The sequence below is a fragment of the Pristis pectinata genome, chromosome 28 (assembly GCF_009764475.1).
Source record: "Pristis pectinata isolate sPriPec2 chromosome 28, sPriPec2.1.pri, whole genome shotgun sequence".
Classification (NCBI taxonomy): Eukaryota; Metazoa; Chordata; class Chondrichthyes; order Rhinopristiformes; family Pristidae; genus Pristis; species Pristis pectinata.
In genome coordinates this window covers 6,017,524-6,034,854 of record NC_067432.1, presented here as the reverse complement: position 1 = coordinate 6,034,854, position 17,331 = coordinate 6,017,524, and the positions used below count along the sequence as shown (strand labels likewise).

The following is a 17,331-nucleotide window of genomic DNA, read 5'->3' as shown; positions in this document are numbered from 1 at the left end:
TATGCAAATTAGTTCCATTACCACAAAACTGACAGCTTTTATTATAAACAGTCACACAACTATAACAGCAAGTACTGACAGTTTATCATGTTGAACAAAAATCAAACATTCCTCAAACTGCACGAGTTCAATTTTCTGTCACAAAACAGCAACTCTGTTCGGCAGCATATAATGTGCTTTGTAACAAAAATACAGCAAATGCTAAAAACGTGGGATGAACAATAAAAAAAAATGTGGAAATGCAAGGCAGCATCCATGCAAAATATTTAAAGTTTGATAATTTTATAGAATTTTATAATTATTCTATGTTCTTCCCTCACATGCCACCTACCAATTCCCTCAAGGGAAAACTAATTTCTCATATTCTGCCTGAGAAAGAAAATCAAGAATATTACTTATATATCTTTAATACCCTCAATCTACCTAATGCTTAGGTGCTATGCATGCAAGTGATTCATCAGGCCAATTGCAAAGATGTTACTTCATAGTAAAAGCCAGGATTCTCAGATTTAATCCATTCTTAAATCCCATTTACTTGATTATTAAAATATCAAAATTAACAAATTAGAGAAAAAGGACTGCAGATGCCGGGACTGACATAATCTGTATGCCAGTGTTTAAAATAGATATCCACTCACTTATTAGAATGCATCACACAAGCTATGTTCCCAGAAAAGGGCACTGGCCTGTTTGACACTGTCATCTATTTATCCACTGGTTAAATCCCCGAACTGTTGAAATAATGAAATGGAGTACAAGATCCAATGAGAAATACAGTTAAACATTACCAGTTACCAAAATATGACTAGAGTTTAATTAACATGCAAATTTCATACATCACAATGTAAACATATTCCTACCAAATCATGAATCAGGGCTATGTGGGACAGAAGGGTTAGGTAGATCTTAGAGCAGGATAAAATGTCAGCACAACATCGTGGGCCGAAGGGCCTGTACTGTGCTGTAATGTTCTATGTTCTAAATCCAAACACAATTAACTTAGCCAGTATATTCAAATCTAAAAATAAACTCAATCATGGTTATTCCCTGGCACAAGCAGCTCATTATCCTCCAGGCTCACATCAAATAACCTTCGGATTTAGGTTGACTATGTTTTGCAAATACCGTTTATTGAAATATTTAACTCGTTCTTGTCCTGAAAACACCAACTGTTGCTAGACTGCAATTGCACAAGCAGTAAAAGGCCAACACCAACTCTCACAAAAGAGATACCAAGAGTCAGCAGGCTATTAATCTGCACAGCACAGTCAAGTCAGATTCTGGCCAGATGCTCATCTTCCAATGGATAGTAATTGGGAGCAGAAATAACAGTTTCTCAGTTCCTGGCTAGAGATGCAGGGGGTTGACTGGCACAAAGTCTCTGGTCAGCTTAGACAAGCTCACACCATGGGCCAGAAACTAATCCTCTGACCTTCATCCACATTGTTTAATTGCTTCGAGCACACTTTGTCTAACTTGAGAGTTAATTCCGCAATTTGTTTTAAAATTTTGTTTTTTTTTTGGGATACATGCCTCAATTACCAGTCTACTAATATTATGAAAAGAAAATACAATTAAAGAGAACAAAATTTGATTTTAGAAAGTGTGAACTTTAGGATGTGTCAAAATTAAGCTTCAATGTTCAAAACTACATCGCTGCAGCTATGGAAGCATAGCACAGTAAGAAAACCAATGGCTTATATCCCATAATTCACTCTACACCAGAAAAGACATGCCCTTTCGACAATTTTACCATGCAACGTAAAACACCATTTCAACCCATTCCTTTTTGTCCCTTCCTTCATCAATACAAACAAATGCAGCTATCTGAACTTTGATTAAAATTTAAATATACATGTTAGTTGACACTATACACATAGGAAATCAAACAAGTCTTGCAACAATGTATGGTTAGGAGGGCATTGCTCAACATGGACATGCAGAGATAATTCAGTTTCCTTTTGAAAGTCACAATTTATAATAGAAACTGCCTATTAACATGTAATTACAACTTCCCATCTTAAATGTGAAAAGGAAATTGAAGTTTTTCAATTATAATACAAAAATATTTTTGATGCTCGTTTCCTACAAACACCACTTTATTAGGACTCTTCAAATCAGTGAATTCCACCACAGAGATAGTACCCATAGCAATAAACCTTGAGTACAGTTCAAGGCAGTTTCCATTATAAATTTGTGAATGTGCTCTGATTATCCCCAAAATATCTGATGACTACACACTTTTGTCTCAATTTCATAGATAATGCCATAGAGATTAGCAAGATTTTATGACCATTAATTGCAAGTTTCCACTATAAACAAAAGTAGTTGATGTTGCAACTAAGATAACTTGCTAGTTATGAAGACTGAATTAGAAATTTTGTATAATGTCTTTTGTCATTTATGCAAGGTGTATACAACCATTTGAATATACAAATCTCCATTCTTTTTGGTGGAGGAAAGTCTTGAGAATGTGGAATTCATGTTTAAGCTCGAAATACTATGATCTGCAGATGCTTTCACTGTTGACGATTTCCATTCTCTGAGAGGAATGTCAATACCTGAAATTTTAGCTCTCTCAATATAGACTCTGCCTGGCTAGAGGAGTATTTTTCAATATTCATTCTATTTTCAGTATTTTTCCATTGTTGGATTAACACATACAAACAGCCGGTTTGTTGGGATTTTTAATGATTGACAGAGGCCATAAACACAGGTACATGGCAAAAACTGTAGCTTGTGTTTCAGTAAAGATAGCTTGTGAAACTGCAAATGTTACCATTATACATTCCAAAATGCTAACTATTGTTTTAGGTAGATTTAGTAACTTTCTTATAAATTTTGAAATTTCCAGTAATTGTACAACTCTCTCAATCCCTGGCAACAATCTGAAATTAAGGCAGGCTATTCACAACAGATCTTTACAATTCTAAAGTATATGTTCTCTTATAACAAGAGCATTATGTCTCACACACACAAATTTACACATCTCTTACTATTTCAAGACTTTTTTTGCCAAACCTGCCCATTTTTGTACACCAACTCTTAGGTTAATTATGCTTCTTTACCAAAATGATCAGTATTTCATATTTTTATGACAAGGTAAACAAAAATAAATGCAATGCATCAAGTTAGGAGGTAGTTACTGTTATTGGGCTGACCAGTGGATAACAGAACACTAGTGAAAGGATTACAAAGACAGTTGTCTGAATTACATTATTCAAAACAAAGGGAGTTATTGCAAATACTTTTACTTGTGATTTGCAAAGTTTGTAAGAGGTGTGACAGCCCATTTTCTTCAAACAAGGATATCAAATTCAACTTTGTTAGTTCCCAAAAAATTTAACCACAGCTCCTACCTAAATGAAGTCTGTTTGAGTTCCGCAGAAATAGAATACAGAAATAAAAAACAGAAAAAGCTGGAAACTCAGGCAACAAGATAAACATTTCAGATTAATGACTTTTTAAAATCAGAGCACAGGTCTGTCACCTCACCCTGCGAAGAACGTGCTTTACTTACTGCAGATTGTTTCCAAATTACTTAGACAGGCAAATACAGTACAGCCAAGGAAAATGGATGTGTAATTTGTTTTAAACATACTAAAACAAAACTGCATTCTAATTACCCTTTAGTTGGCATTCAAGCATAAAGTATTAAGCAACTTAAAAGTTTTCCATTGAAACTTATTACCAAAGTATTAAAATTCATATTCTAATTAGTATCAAAATAATTTGGATACAAATACAATTGAGAGAAAGTAAAGGGCTTCAATTGGTCCATAGGGAGTCAAGCTGATGTGCGATGGGAATTTTCCACACTGATATGCTCTGACTCTAGCAACCCAGGAATGTTGATACGAATATAGCAGTTAATTTACTTCAGTTGACAGAATGATAGCTCCAGGGAATATATTAACAGAAAACAGAAGGACAAGTTTAGAATTTCTTTTAAGGGAAACAGGCGTTTTAAGTTCATGAAATAGCCCACCACAAGTAAAATTCATTACAAATTGTAAGATACAAATAGGTATCAGATTAAGAGAGGAAATAAACTAACTGGATAGATTGTTCCATGGAGCCAACAGCATCCATATGACTAGACTGTGGACTCAAATGTATAAAGCAAAAATATAGTTTGCCTAACATGCTCTAACTAGAGATTTTATTGCCTTTTTTAATCAAAGCCTAAAATATAACCTCATGAAGGAGGTAATGATTCTTCAGCTTTCAACGTAATTCAGAAGTATAGAGAATATACAGTGCACAAACGTCAATGGATGGAATGGGGGATTCATAAAATTGTTATAGCACAAGAGGTCATTCTGCCCATCCAGTCCATGTCAGTTCCCTGTAGAACAATCCCATCAGTCACATCTCCCCATTGCCCTGCAAATCATCTTCTCTTCTCTGCCTGCCCGATTCCCTATTGAAACTCCTGATTGATTGCATTTCCACCATCCTTCCAGGCAGTGAGTTTCAGCTTTTTAACTACTGTATTTCCTCCACATTTCCTCGTTTTTTTTACTTTAAATCTGTGCCTCTAGTCCTTGAACATTCCACTAATGGGAACAGGCTCCATCCATTCAACCCTCTACTAAACCAGCCATGAAGTTTTACACATCTATCAAATCTTTTCTCAACTTTCTCTGCTCCAAGGAGAACAATACCACATTCTTCTAACCTCCAGCTGAAATCCCTCACCCATTGAGCCATTCTTATTAATCTTTTCTGCACTTTCTAGACCTTCACATCCTTCCTAAAGCTGGATTACTGGAATTAGATGCAATATCTAGTTATGGCTAGATTAGTCTCTTATGCAGGTTCAACATAATTTTTTTAATCCAATACCTATGAATCTCAGATTCCCATATACTTTAATAACTAGTCAACAAGCCATGCCACTTCCAAAGATTTATGTACATAATCACCCAGATCCTTTTGTTGCTGCATATTCCTCAGAGCTGTGCCACTTAGTCTAAATTGTCTCTTTATTCATTCTGTCAAAATGCATCATATTTTTTGGTATTAAACTGCATGTGCCACTTGACAAAAGGGATAAAATTAAAGATTATAATAGTCACCATTTTAGGTTCAAACTTCGATTACTTATGGGTTATGATAGCATCCTGATTGCACTACTCATTGGCACCAGTGAACATTCAAGTTGGAATTGTTATAACCCTTTTAAAGCAATTCTAAGCTCTTAGGAATGAACTGGTCAATCATTTTCCATTCTGTTTTCACTATATTGTGACTCATGTCTTTAAACAAAATAACTCTGGTTCCAAAAGCCAATACAGATGCTCACTCAAAAACATATTCCATTTTAGTTATATTATACTCAATGCAAAAACTGCTTTTTGTGCATAGCTCTAATGAATTCCTCACTTCGTCCACACCCTCAACCATTGAAGACATTAATCAACACGATAGTGGCTGGTTTTGTCTGCAGCTTAAGCAAAGACCTGCTGATTACTTTCCTCTCTCTAGAGCACTCCAAGTACTCCATTGTTCCACTGCAATAGTTGTCATTTGAATAAGTGTTAAAAGGCAGTAACTTTTACAAAGAGTGCAGATGCTACAGAGGATTGGGGAAAATTGCACCACAAACACACAACTGACAAACATCTGAACAGTTTTTTCCCCTCTTGCATGTAGCAGTAAAGATCAACTGAGTACATAATTTAACAGATCACAGATGAATGCAAGACCATCCTTGAAATCAATAACTATGGCATAAGATTACATGTAAGCACCTAGCAACTTCTGGGTTGATTCTATTATAGTTCTCCCCCTCATCTAAAATCACGTCAGAATTCTTCATTTAGCACAAATTGCAGCCCTGATGTTAATTAAATTGCTACACATGAAGATGGTCAAAAAGTTAATTGTTTCCTAATTATACCAGTAATTGATTTGTGACTAAGCAGTAAATTTTTCTATATGCAGCTTCTGAAATCAGGTTGAAAACAGATGTTGCATAGGGGAAAGGCACAAAGGACAAGTATTTGGAATCAGACTTTGGTCACTCATTGTCTTTTACTTAAAGATCAACTCTCATAAAATTATTAGTTGATAAAGATATTACTCAAGGACTAAAACACAGATTTTCCTGACTCTTGGCTATTCTAAAGCACTTCAGAATACAAAACGTTCAAGTTGTAGCTGGTTAGGAAGGGCAGCATCCAATTTACACATAGCAGACTCCCACAAGCTACAAAGTAATAATGACCAAGAGATCAGTCTTTGTGATGTTAAGATAAATATTGGGCAGAACATCAGGGAGGATTCTGCTGCTCTTCTACAAAACAGCACTCTGGGATCTTTTACATCTCCATCTGAAAGAGCAAAAAGGGCCTTTACTTAAGCACCTCCAACACTGTAGCACTCCCTCAGTACTACAGAGGTATTGAAGATTGTTGTGGTCAAGTCTCCAAATTGAAAGCTAAACAGCTGCCAGAAACAACAAACCCAACTGACATTAAGTTAAGACATTATTCACTTTTCACTCAAGAAAGCCATCCACACATCAGTGACATACTGGTAGTAGTACAGCATAACCATGGCAAACTGATTCTACACTGTTGAGAGTTGTTCCTAGTGCTGAAGCTATGGTGACCAAAGAGAAATATCATCTAAGTAATATCAGCAGTCCAATTTGTACTGAAATGGCTGATATCGGCAAGAACTGGCACCCAAATGGTTTTCCATCCCATAAGTGGTTAAAAATGCACAAGCATAGTAGAGGGTTGGGATCAACTACGTTTGTCCACTGGTCAAAGAACCCAGTAATATTCACTAGGCAAAATGTCAACACTGGCAAGGTGCCGGAAGGTGGCCAGCACTGGTAAAATAGTACAAGCCAGTAACTCTAGAAGAGGAAAGAAGGAAAAATAGAACCAACTTTCCTTTTAATGAAAACTTTGACATACATGTGTTATTGATGATGTACTTCAACATGGTGATGGAAGTTAACATTCTAAACAACTGATAAGCCATCAATTGAATGCCTAATGACAAAATATGCAACCTTGGTGAAATTGAAAAGTGGCAATAAAAGTTATTAAATAACAGCAACATTGTTACAGCTTAGCAGTGGTAACTAGGGAGTTCCCTTGGGATTGCTCCCTGGACTTTTATAGGTGAAAGGTTCTTAATAAAATTAAACTAGATGGAAAGGTTAAAAACTGTTTATAAATTTGCTGACATCATGGAAATAAAAGAGTAAGATAAATAAGCTAAAAAGGAATTATTCAAAATGGAATATGAAGTTCAGCTCTTATGATAGTAACCAGAATATGGTACTTAAAGCATTCAGTGTGGAAAACCAGAGAAGGAAGACCATCCAGAATCATCCCTACAGTGCAAGAGACCAGATACAAAGACAAACTGAAAGGCTTGATGTATGGCCGGGTCAATATACAAGTGGCTACAAATTGTTAGTTTAACTTTTGAAAGGGTTGAGAGATAAAATGTAGCATTACTGGAAGAGTTTCAAAATAATGCAGTATTTCCAAGACCTATATCCACCTCTAAAATGATTAAAATTGATGTTTCCAAATTACTCAGCACAAGCATTGAAAGTTAATGCTGTGTAGTTTACTTGCTAAAATGAATGCTTCATATTCAGAGCTCCAGAAAACTAAAGCTGTGCATTTTGTTATGTTAAACTCACCTTGTACTAGTTTTTTTTGGTCCCTTCATTTAACAGTGTTCTCATTAATAGCCACCACAGCTTCACTAGCCAAACTGAAGTAGAAATCAACCAATTACCTCTGGAGAATCAGCCACTTCAGTAGGCGATTTTCCCCAGAATCAAAGGTAAGCCAGAAGCAGTGTCCAGTTGAGGCTAGCATACCTTCTGGCTACATGCAGGCAGTTTGTCCAAACAGGCCAAATCCAAACAAGATTCACAGAATAATTATGTGCAACATACAGTCTGATCACACATTCCTGAAATCAGTTTCCATAACAACAATTCAAGGAGGTCCCATTTTATAATAGTGAAGGCACCTTATTACATTAAGTATTGATACCATAACCCCAAAGACTGAAGAGGTAACTAACTAGACATATGGGTCTTGAAATAAATCTGCATAACAGGCAGTGGAAAAAATACTGAATTTTCTGTATTTACAGTAAACAAAAATCAGAAGTTAGACTGCTGCAAGCATGAACATTGTCATATTAGCAAATATTTAGACTATACCCTTGGAAACAGTAGCTAAACATCCTTAGCACAAAATCAAAATTTTAAACCTAGAGGAAGACAGATCTGATTGAAAGGAAATTAAAAGCCCTTACAGCCTTATTACATAGTCTTAATCACTCAGTGAAATTATATTAGGAGCATATTGTTGGTTTTGAGCAATATGTACACCTAAGTCAATAGGTTAGCATCCTAACTGGGTGCCATCAATGTGCATGTGAAATACTCAAAAAAGTGCTCAAATTCCATAATACAGAAGATAGAATGCAACTTGCACTAAAATTTCAGCACTGATCCTGCTTACAAAAGCTGGCTGATATGCTCAATTCTGACAGCATTTTCACTTGCTTCAGTTTTCCAATTTATTAAAAATTTGTTAAATATTAGTGTGATCCTCTTAACCATTCTCTTCTACTATCTCAACCTGAAATCTTTTACATTAATAGGTTCTAATGCTTACCCATATTGCTCAGTTTCCCTTCTGATGAGTACCACCAGTAATCTCCACCTTCATTAGTAGGAAACTAATTCTTTCAACCTGCAATAATAGACAAAAGAAAAGGGCATGGACTTCCTTACTAGACTTCTTCAGTTCCTTCGATCTTTATTCCTAATTCACCTCCCTAATACTTGGGATCAGTCTTACTATTTCTAGTGTCATTTCCTAATATTTTGCCAATGAATTGCTGACTTAAATTGGGGATGGTATTTTAGATCTGTACTTTTCCCCAAATTCTTAAGAATGTAGCCAGCTTTTCTAAATATCAATACCATTCCACTAACTTTTATTCACATAATTTAGGCATTGAAAGTAACATTACAATTTGTGACTATTTATGCCCCTCACTAATTGAATAATCATTGCAATACTTATGTTAGTTGTAATATCATAAATTTATCTTTAAATATACTGTTGCTCATACCACGAATGATCAGTGCAAACTGCTTGTAGAAGTCCTGAAATAATTGTTGTGCAGTAAAATGTTCTCCATTTACAAGTCATAGAATCAGTCATATAAAATGGAAACAGGACCTTTGGACCAACTTGCCATGCCAACCAAAATACCCATCTACACTAATCCCATTTTCCATGCATTTGGCCCATATCCTTCTTTCCTATCCAAGTACCTGTCCAAATGCCTTTTAAACATTGTACTGCCCCATACCAACTCCTGACAGCTTGTTCCATATACCCACCACCTTCTGTGTGTAAAAACTTGCCCCTCAGATTTCCCTCTCACACCAAACCTATATCCTCTAGTTTTAGACTCCTTCCCTTGGGAAAAAAAGGACCATCTAACCCATCTATGCCCCTCATGATTTGATAAACTATTAAGGATGCCCCTCAGCCTCTTGTACTCCAGTGAGAACAATCCCAGCCTACCCACTCTCTCCTTGTAATTAAAGCCCTCCATTCCAGGCAACATCCCAGTGAATCTCTTCTGTGCTCTATTGCGATCAGATACTTTTTATAATGCAGTGACCAGAACTGCACACAATATTCCAAGTGTGGCCTGACTAACATCTTATACAGCTGCAACATGTCCAACCAATACGCAATACCCCTGCTCATGAAGACAAGCTGAATACCTTCTTCGCTACCGTATCCACCCATGTGCCACTTTCAGGAAGCTATGAACTTGCACTCCAAAGTCCCTTTGCACATCAACACTTCTTAGGTCCCTGCCCTTTCCTGTATGCCCTGCCAGTTTTAGATTTACTTCACACTTGTCTGGATTAAATTCCATCTGCCACCTCTTCACCCAACTTTCCAGCTAATCTACACCCCTGTATCCTTAGTCAACCATCCTATCTACAACTCCACTATTCTTCACGTCATCAGCAAACTAACCAGACCACAGTAATTCTCATCCGGGTCAAACAAAGGTCCATATGGTACATCACTGGTTACAGTCAGTAAAACCCTCCACCTCCCATCACCAAGTTTTGGATTCAGTTTGCTAAAATACCTTGGATCCTGTGTGCCCTAACTTTCTGGACCAGCCTACTATGCAGGATCTTGTCAAAAGCCTTGCTAAAGTCCATGTATACCACGTCTACTGCCTTGCCTTCAATGTTCTAAGTAACCTCCTCAAAAAAAAAGTCAGATTTGAGAGCAGGATTCCCCATGCACAAAACCATGCTGACTCCCCCTTATCTGTCCCTGCCTTTCCAAGTGATCATAAATCCTATCCCTCCTTTCCCTACTACTGACATAAGGCTCACTGGCCTGTAGTTTCCTGGGTTTCCCTACTGCCCTTCTTGAATAGGGGAACATGAACTACTTTCCAGTCTTCCAGTACCTGACCCATGGCCAAAGGTGATGCAAAAATCTCCGTCAGAACCCCAGCAATCTCCTCCCTTGCTTCCCATAACACCCTGGGACAGATTTCATCCAACCCTGGGAATGTGTCCACCTTAATGTGCATCAATATCTCTAACACTCCCTCTTTCCTGATGCACACATTCCTAACTCCTGGGTAAATACTGATGCAAAGTGTCCATTCAGGACACCATACATACCCTCTGGCTCCACACAAAGATTTCTCTTTTGGTCCCTAAGGGGATCTATTCCTTCCTTAACTACCCTCTTCCATTAATACATTTATAAAAAGGCTTTGGAATTATTTTTAATTCCATTGGTCAGGGTCATTTCATGTCCCCTTTTTGAACTAACTGATTTCTTAAGATGTCTCCCAAATCCACTATAAACATCACATTTGACAACAATTTCCTTTGCCTGGCATACATTTCCTCCTTTTTCTTGATCAAACTCTCAACTTCCTTTGTTAACCAAGCTTCCTTAACCTTACAGTCTTTGCTTCTTACCCCTACAAGGACATACCAACTCTAAACTATTATTTCACTTTTAAACACCTCCCACTTATCGGATGTTTTTCCCCTCTAGCAGCTGCTCCCAACCTAATTTCTCCAGGTTCTACCTTACACTGTTTAGGTCAGCTCTCCCCCCAATTTAAGACCATAACTCTAGGTTCAACCTTCTTTTTCCAAAACTACCTTAAAGCTTACTCTACTGTGGTCACTGTTCAGAGGGTTTCTCCACAGACAATTCCACCACTTTACCCATCCTCATTCCCCAAGATTGAGAACAGCTCCTTCCCTAGTAGAGCTCTCTACATACAGCTTTAAAAACCCTTCCTGTGTGCTTTTAACAAATTCCACCCCATCTAGACCCCATACACTAAGACAATCCCAGATAATATTGGAAAATTTATCACTCACTACTGACAACATTTTAGAACAACATTTAAATTAATTGAAGACAACTGAATAATTAGCGAAAAGCAGATTGTGAGAGACTTTTGGTAGTTAATGCAACCAAAACTGTGGTGTCAGCATAACCTTTGGCCCCTATAATCATAACAGCATAACATTATTTTAAGAACTTAGCAATATTGTGCTCAATATATTTAATGAGCTTCATGATAATTGTTTCTCACATAATTTCACTGACAGGGCTGACCCAGCTAAAAAAAGACAGGGGCCCACAAGTTATATTAGCTCTATTTAATAGATTTGAAGGCAAAACATCCAATATTGCCAGACAGGCTCAGGAGCACTCCCTGCCCCACCCCCACCAAATCTTCACAATAACTGGTCAGACTCAGCCAGATGTGAGAACAAGCAGCATCAGTGCAAAGAAACACCAAGAAGGCTCTTGCTCAATCAGTATCTACCAACTTATGCAGGAAAATGTGTCCTTCTGGCAGTCATTGATTAGACTCATACAAACATTTTAATGCTAGAAAAGGAATGTTGCTGGGGTTTGAGAAATCAACCTGCAGCATTTGCCTTCAGGAGAGAAAGGAATAAATGCAAAATTCAACATTTGTTTGAATTATTTGAAGCTAAAGTAATGAGACAAGTTTTTAGTGTAGGTTAGTTTCTGCAACAAATATTTGCTTTACTCAGTGGAGACCTGCAGTTCAATTTAAAACTCTTGTCAATCACTGAACCAGAAGACACAAGGTTAGAGGTCAACTTCATGAGTGCACACAGCATTCCTGAGAATGGATACCTCGAGTACAATGCTGGAATATCTCAGTAAATTAAACAAATACATTTTCAGCCATAGGCAGTAAAAGGACATTCCATGAATTGATGGAATGAATTTTGTATCAATTCTTCATAATAGCACAAGACCAACTCTGTAAAACAGATGGCAAGTTGCTCCAACACAGGGGCATAAACATACAATTCTCCTTCTACGTAGGGGAAGGTTGGCGAAGTTCCTGCTCACCTTTTCCCAGCCTCTCCCGGCGAAATCGAAGTTTGTAAAAAAAAACCCTCGGGCTAGCCCTACTTCTAATTGATCTATTCAAACTTAATACCTACCTCTCCCAATTCTGTGTTTGTCCCACCTAAGCATCCCATTATCTTAATTATACAGGTATTTTTCCCTCCATTAGTTCACTGCAATGACCCAAGTTATTCAACATTGCAGAATCTTTCATAATCCTTCAATCTCCAACCTGCACAGGCAAAACACATTTGGTAGTTCCTTTCTACAGGAAAAAGTAGCTGATGATGACCAGAAAGAGGGTTTATTAAATTATGAAGAGTTTCATTGGAAATGTTACTTTTGTGGGATTCCAAATCTAGAGGTGACACATAATTGCTATATTTCCTCAGAAGTGATTGATCTGAATAGCTAACTTTCTCTCCAGAAATGTTGCCTGACCAAAATATACCAGCATCTGCAGAGTTGTATTTTTCAAACTTTAGCTTTGAGCTCCACACAAATTTTGGCTGGCCTGTTGCTATTTTTCTTCATTTAGTTTCAGTACCTTTGAGCATATAATCATAATAATGACTTAGTGACATACATGTCATATCAATTATCAGCACTATTTTCCAAAAAACAGCGCAGTATTTTAAGTCAATTTTTATGTCACATTGTTTAGATGAACTCCGATTAAAAGGAGAAGCCCAAAAAACATGGTCCATCTTGCAACCCTTCAAGTCAACCTTATCACCTCGAGTCAAAGTCATGCAGCACAGAAACATGCCCGATACACCACCAAGTCCTTGTCAGTTATCAATCACCAAGTAACACATCCCATTTTAATCTCCCCATTTTCCTATTGACTCTCCCCCAGATTCTACCAGTCACCTACATACACCAGGGGTAATTTACAGAAGCAGATTAACCTGCCAATCCACATCTCTGGGGTGTGGGAGGAAATCAAAGCACCCCAAGGAAACCCACGCATTCACAGGGAGAATGGGCAAACTCCACACCGACAGCACAAGAGATCAGAACTGAAGCCAGGCAGCAGGAGTTGGGAGGCAGTAGCTCTAGCAGCTGCACCACTGTGCCAGTCTTTGAAAGTAGAGTGAAGTTCGTGTGACAGGGATACACAGAAAAATCAGCGACAACAGAAAAATGTTTATTATTTTTAATTTTTGCTTCCTGCAAGTAGATGATAACAGAAGAACTATACATATCCCATCTAAATACCAAAGTCACCAGGAACTCTGCATTAAGATTTAGGAATGTTTTGCTATTCAAACTCACTAAACATGGTAAATAGGAGGCAAAAAAGTCATGTTAAAGGGAAAATTTGCCATATGTTTACACTAAATGAGAATAGCAGTCGACTTAGCTGCTTGAATTTGACATTACATTTTATGCCAAGTAACTGGGCATGCACTTTGTTGAAACAAGTATACTGCCTGGCTCCCAAGGGTTATTACAACATGGTATTCTTTCAAGTAGATACACTGTCCAACAGGTAGGTTCTGCAATGTTTCTACTGCTAGCACCAAACAAAACCAAACACCAAGATGAATTCTCATTTATTACCTTATTTGGTAAAACAAAAAAAAACAATGTTAAATATCCAACAACACCAGCCACACGTAGAAAACAGCCAAACATTTTAAAGAGAAAAAGCTTTCAGAGAAGACTTTCTGCAGCCAGATTTGCAGTTCCTACAAATTCAGCTGTTTGGAAACACAAAGTAGGCTTGCCAGTGGAATTTATCACTCCTGCAGAAATTCAAATTTCTGCAAGACCTGTGTTATAAGAACATTTTACAACACATTCATTGTATCAGGAAACATTGTCCTACTGTAGGATAGTATTTATTGTTAATAAAAATTATGCACTAAAATTTAAAGAAAGCATTGATCTTTTTCTATATTTCCACTATGTTTTATTACTAAAATTAGATGTCACAAATAGGTTATTTTAAATATTTCTTTTAAATGCCTTTAAAAATGAAGACATGTACCAGAACTATGTTACCCTTAAAACATTAGGTTGTTAGCATAAAACTAGGAATAAACTATTCAATGCAATTTTCACATTTTTGACAATGTGGAATGGCTATATTGAAAAAATGCTTTTCATTTCCTAGCAGCTAACACAAGTTAGAAGAATAATGGAACAGAAACAGAGTAAAGAACTTTCTCAAACAATTATTCAACATATTTTCCTGTGAACTCCAACCTTGTTACTAAGTTGTGTTAGTGTCACATAACAAAACACCAGTTTAGTAATATAATATTTGAGTCCGTTCTCCCCCCCCCCTCACAGTATACAATGCTTACAATGGAGATTCCCAACAATTCCTTCAATGTTGATTTTCAAATGAGCAACAGGGAATAGGCAACATGCTAATTCAGTTCATCATAAATCCCTGTACAAGCTACTGATTCTTCTTTAATCTCCTGTCCCTGAAGATATACAAGAATCTCTTAAATGAGAGCCTTGACCCCAATCCATGCTCACATTCCATCACTCCCACTGAAAGTGTAGACAAATAGCCCAAGAATAGTATGCGACCCAGTTATTTCTACCTATACCAAAAAAAAAGTACCAAAAGCTTTGCAACGATTCACTGGTCACAGTAGAAATTCATTCAACTGACAGGCTCGTGAAAAAAACAAGTAATATTACTTTGATATCCACACATCCCATTTGAATCACAAAATGCTTATTTTATGGTTTGCATCGATTATGGTTTTCATCTAATAGTAAGCCGCATTCTGCTTCCAAAGTACCAGCGATATAAATAGCAGTGTCATATATAACAGTACCAAGTTCTTAAAACCATTCAAGAGCGGACAGACAGGGAATCTGATGAGCTCGATGACGAACCTCGCCGTAAATTGGCAGATATTAAATCTCCCAATATTTGCAAAGTACACAAATACAAGTCCGCTGTCCCATTTTGCTCGTAACAGCGCAGGGTAACCGAAACGACGACTCTGCTCGGTATGAAACTAACGCCACATTAAACAATCAGACTCAATCACTGATTTAAAAAAAACACCAACACATGCGGAACAAAACAAAATGCAATCTGCAACTCGCCGTTCCTGCAAGAGCAATGATTTTGCTTTTGGAAAATAAACGGAAAAGATTGCTATCGACATTAAAAACCCAATAGGAAAAGAATTGGAGAGGGGGGGTGGGAAGCGTTGAGGAAATGGCTCCAACTTTAAAGAAAAACAGAAGCAAACCTGTTCAAGAGTGAATGATGCACTTTTGCATTTTGTGGGGGTGGGATTGTTTTCCTTTAGGAAAAAAAGAGGTGGGGGGGGTGGGAGAAAGAGGGGGAAGTAAAGTGGCTCCAAGTTAGAGAGAAACAATGGCAGGATACAAAAGCAGAGCGGTGGGATCGCCATCATCCGTGGCCCCGGCTGTGGCGAGGCGCTGCCCAGGTCACAGGCAGAGTCCGGGGACCGTTACCAGACACATGGACGGAAGGCCAGAGGGGGTGGGGGGGGGGGGGGGGGTTTGTCAGCGGAGAGAGGCGGTGGCGGAGGGGCTGGAGCCGGGCACCACCCCGGGGCTCCCCGCCGGCCGCTCTCCGCCTGTTTGTTGTCTTAACTTCAAACACACGGCGGGCGGGAGGGCGGGCGGCCCGACGGCCGGCCAGCGGCAGCCTCACAACTTGTCAACAGCCGCCGCCTTCACCACAGCCGCACAAACTTGCGCGCCTCCTCCTCCTCCTCCTCTCCCCCCCCCCCCCTCAGCCCCGGGATCCGCCGAGCCTCACTCCTCCCCGCCGCTCCCTCACCGGGGGCGGGCGGCGGGAACACTCCCCCCACCGAGCCGCAATCCATCTGCGAATTACCTTCAGTTCCGCACTGTCCGCCATCTTCTCGCGCTTTTCCGCGCATGGGCGCCAGCCGCCGCGTCACGTGGGGGGGGGTAGGGAGTGGGGGCAGCGCTGACGTCAGCGCTCCTGGGTTTGAATCTTCCCGCCTTTTTCTCCGAGGGGCAACCACGCGTGCCCGGGATATTTGTGAATGGGGGCCGGCGTGGGTGCAGAGGGGGCAAGTGGGGGGAATGTGGACGTCAAAGTCAAGAAACGAAGAATAGGAAAAAGAAAGAAATGCAGAAAGAACAGAATGCAAAAAGAAATGCGAGCAGAAAGAAATGAAACGTTGCTCTGTTGACTAAAACATTGCTCAGTTGACTGGGAGATCTATGTTGATGTAAAATAGTTGACTTGGAGTCAACACAGCACGGAAACATGCCCTTCAGCACAGATCTGTCATGCCGACCAGATGCCCATCTAAGCTAGTCCCATTTGCCCGCGTTTGGCCCATATCCCTCTAAACCTGTCCTGTCCATGTACCTGTTCAAGTGTCCAATAAATGTTGTCTTCGTACCTGCCTCAACCACTTCCTATGGCAGCTTGTTCCATTTACGCACCACTCTACCCTCTCCCTATAAGTCAGGCTCTCGAGTCCTGGCAACAGTCTCATGAATCTTAGCACTCTTTCCAACTTAATGATGTCTTTGCTGTAACACGATAACCAAAACTGTACACAAAACTCGATGTGGCTTCATCAATGTCTGATACAACTCCAATGTAACATCCTGACTCCCGTACTCAGTGCCCTAACTTGATGATATTAGTGGTATTCCAATTACTTGTATGAGCTGTTAGGAAGCTGTCATCTTCTAACCAAAGTAAAGAAGACATAAATGCCTTCAGGATGAAATACCATAACTCAATATCTCCTGTTGATGTTGGACCTTGTCCCTCCACTCCATTGTAATGATTAGTAACAATCCATAACCATTCTGGGACATCTAATATCCATCTACCTGACAGCATAGTTTCAAGGACCTCTTTCTG

At 38.8% G+C, this 17,331-nt stretch overlaps 1 protein-coding gene across 3 annotated transcripts in view; it reads right to left on the bottom strand.

Moving 5' to 3' along the window:
• The window catches only part of pias1b (protein inhibitor of activated STAT, 1b), a 149,661-nt gene extending 133,300 nt beyond the window's left edge, over positions 1–16,361 (bottom strand). Inside the window, exons 1-2 of one of the 3 annotated variants that reach the window (XM_052040529.1) lie at positions 16,318–16,338; positions 8,670–8,747 (exon numbers count right to left, since the gene is read on the bottom strand). Coding sequence is in view for 1 of the 3 variants with exons in the window: in XM_052040528.1 (XP_051896488.1) it covers positions 16,318–16,341 (24 nt within the window). In the remaining 2 variants the exon portion in view is untranslated. Of the gene's footprint in view, positions 1–8,669; positions 8,748–15,700; positions 15,747–16,317 lie in introns of those variants that run through there. The other 2 variants (XM_052040528.1, XM_052040531.1) reach the window with 2 other exon arrangements.
• Positions 16,362–17,331: the final 970 nt, after the last annotated feature.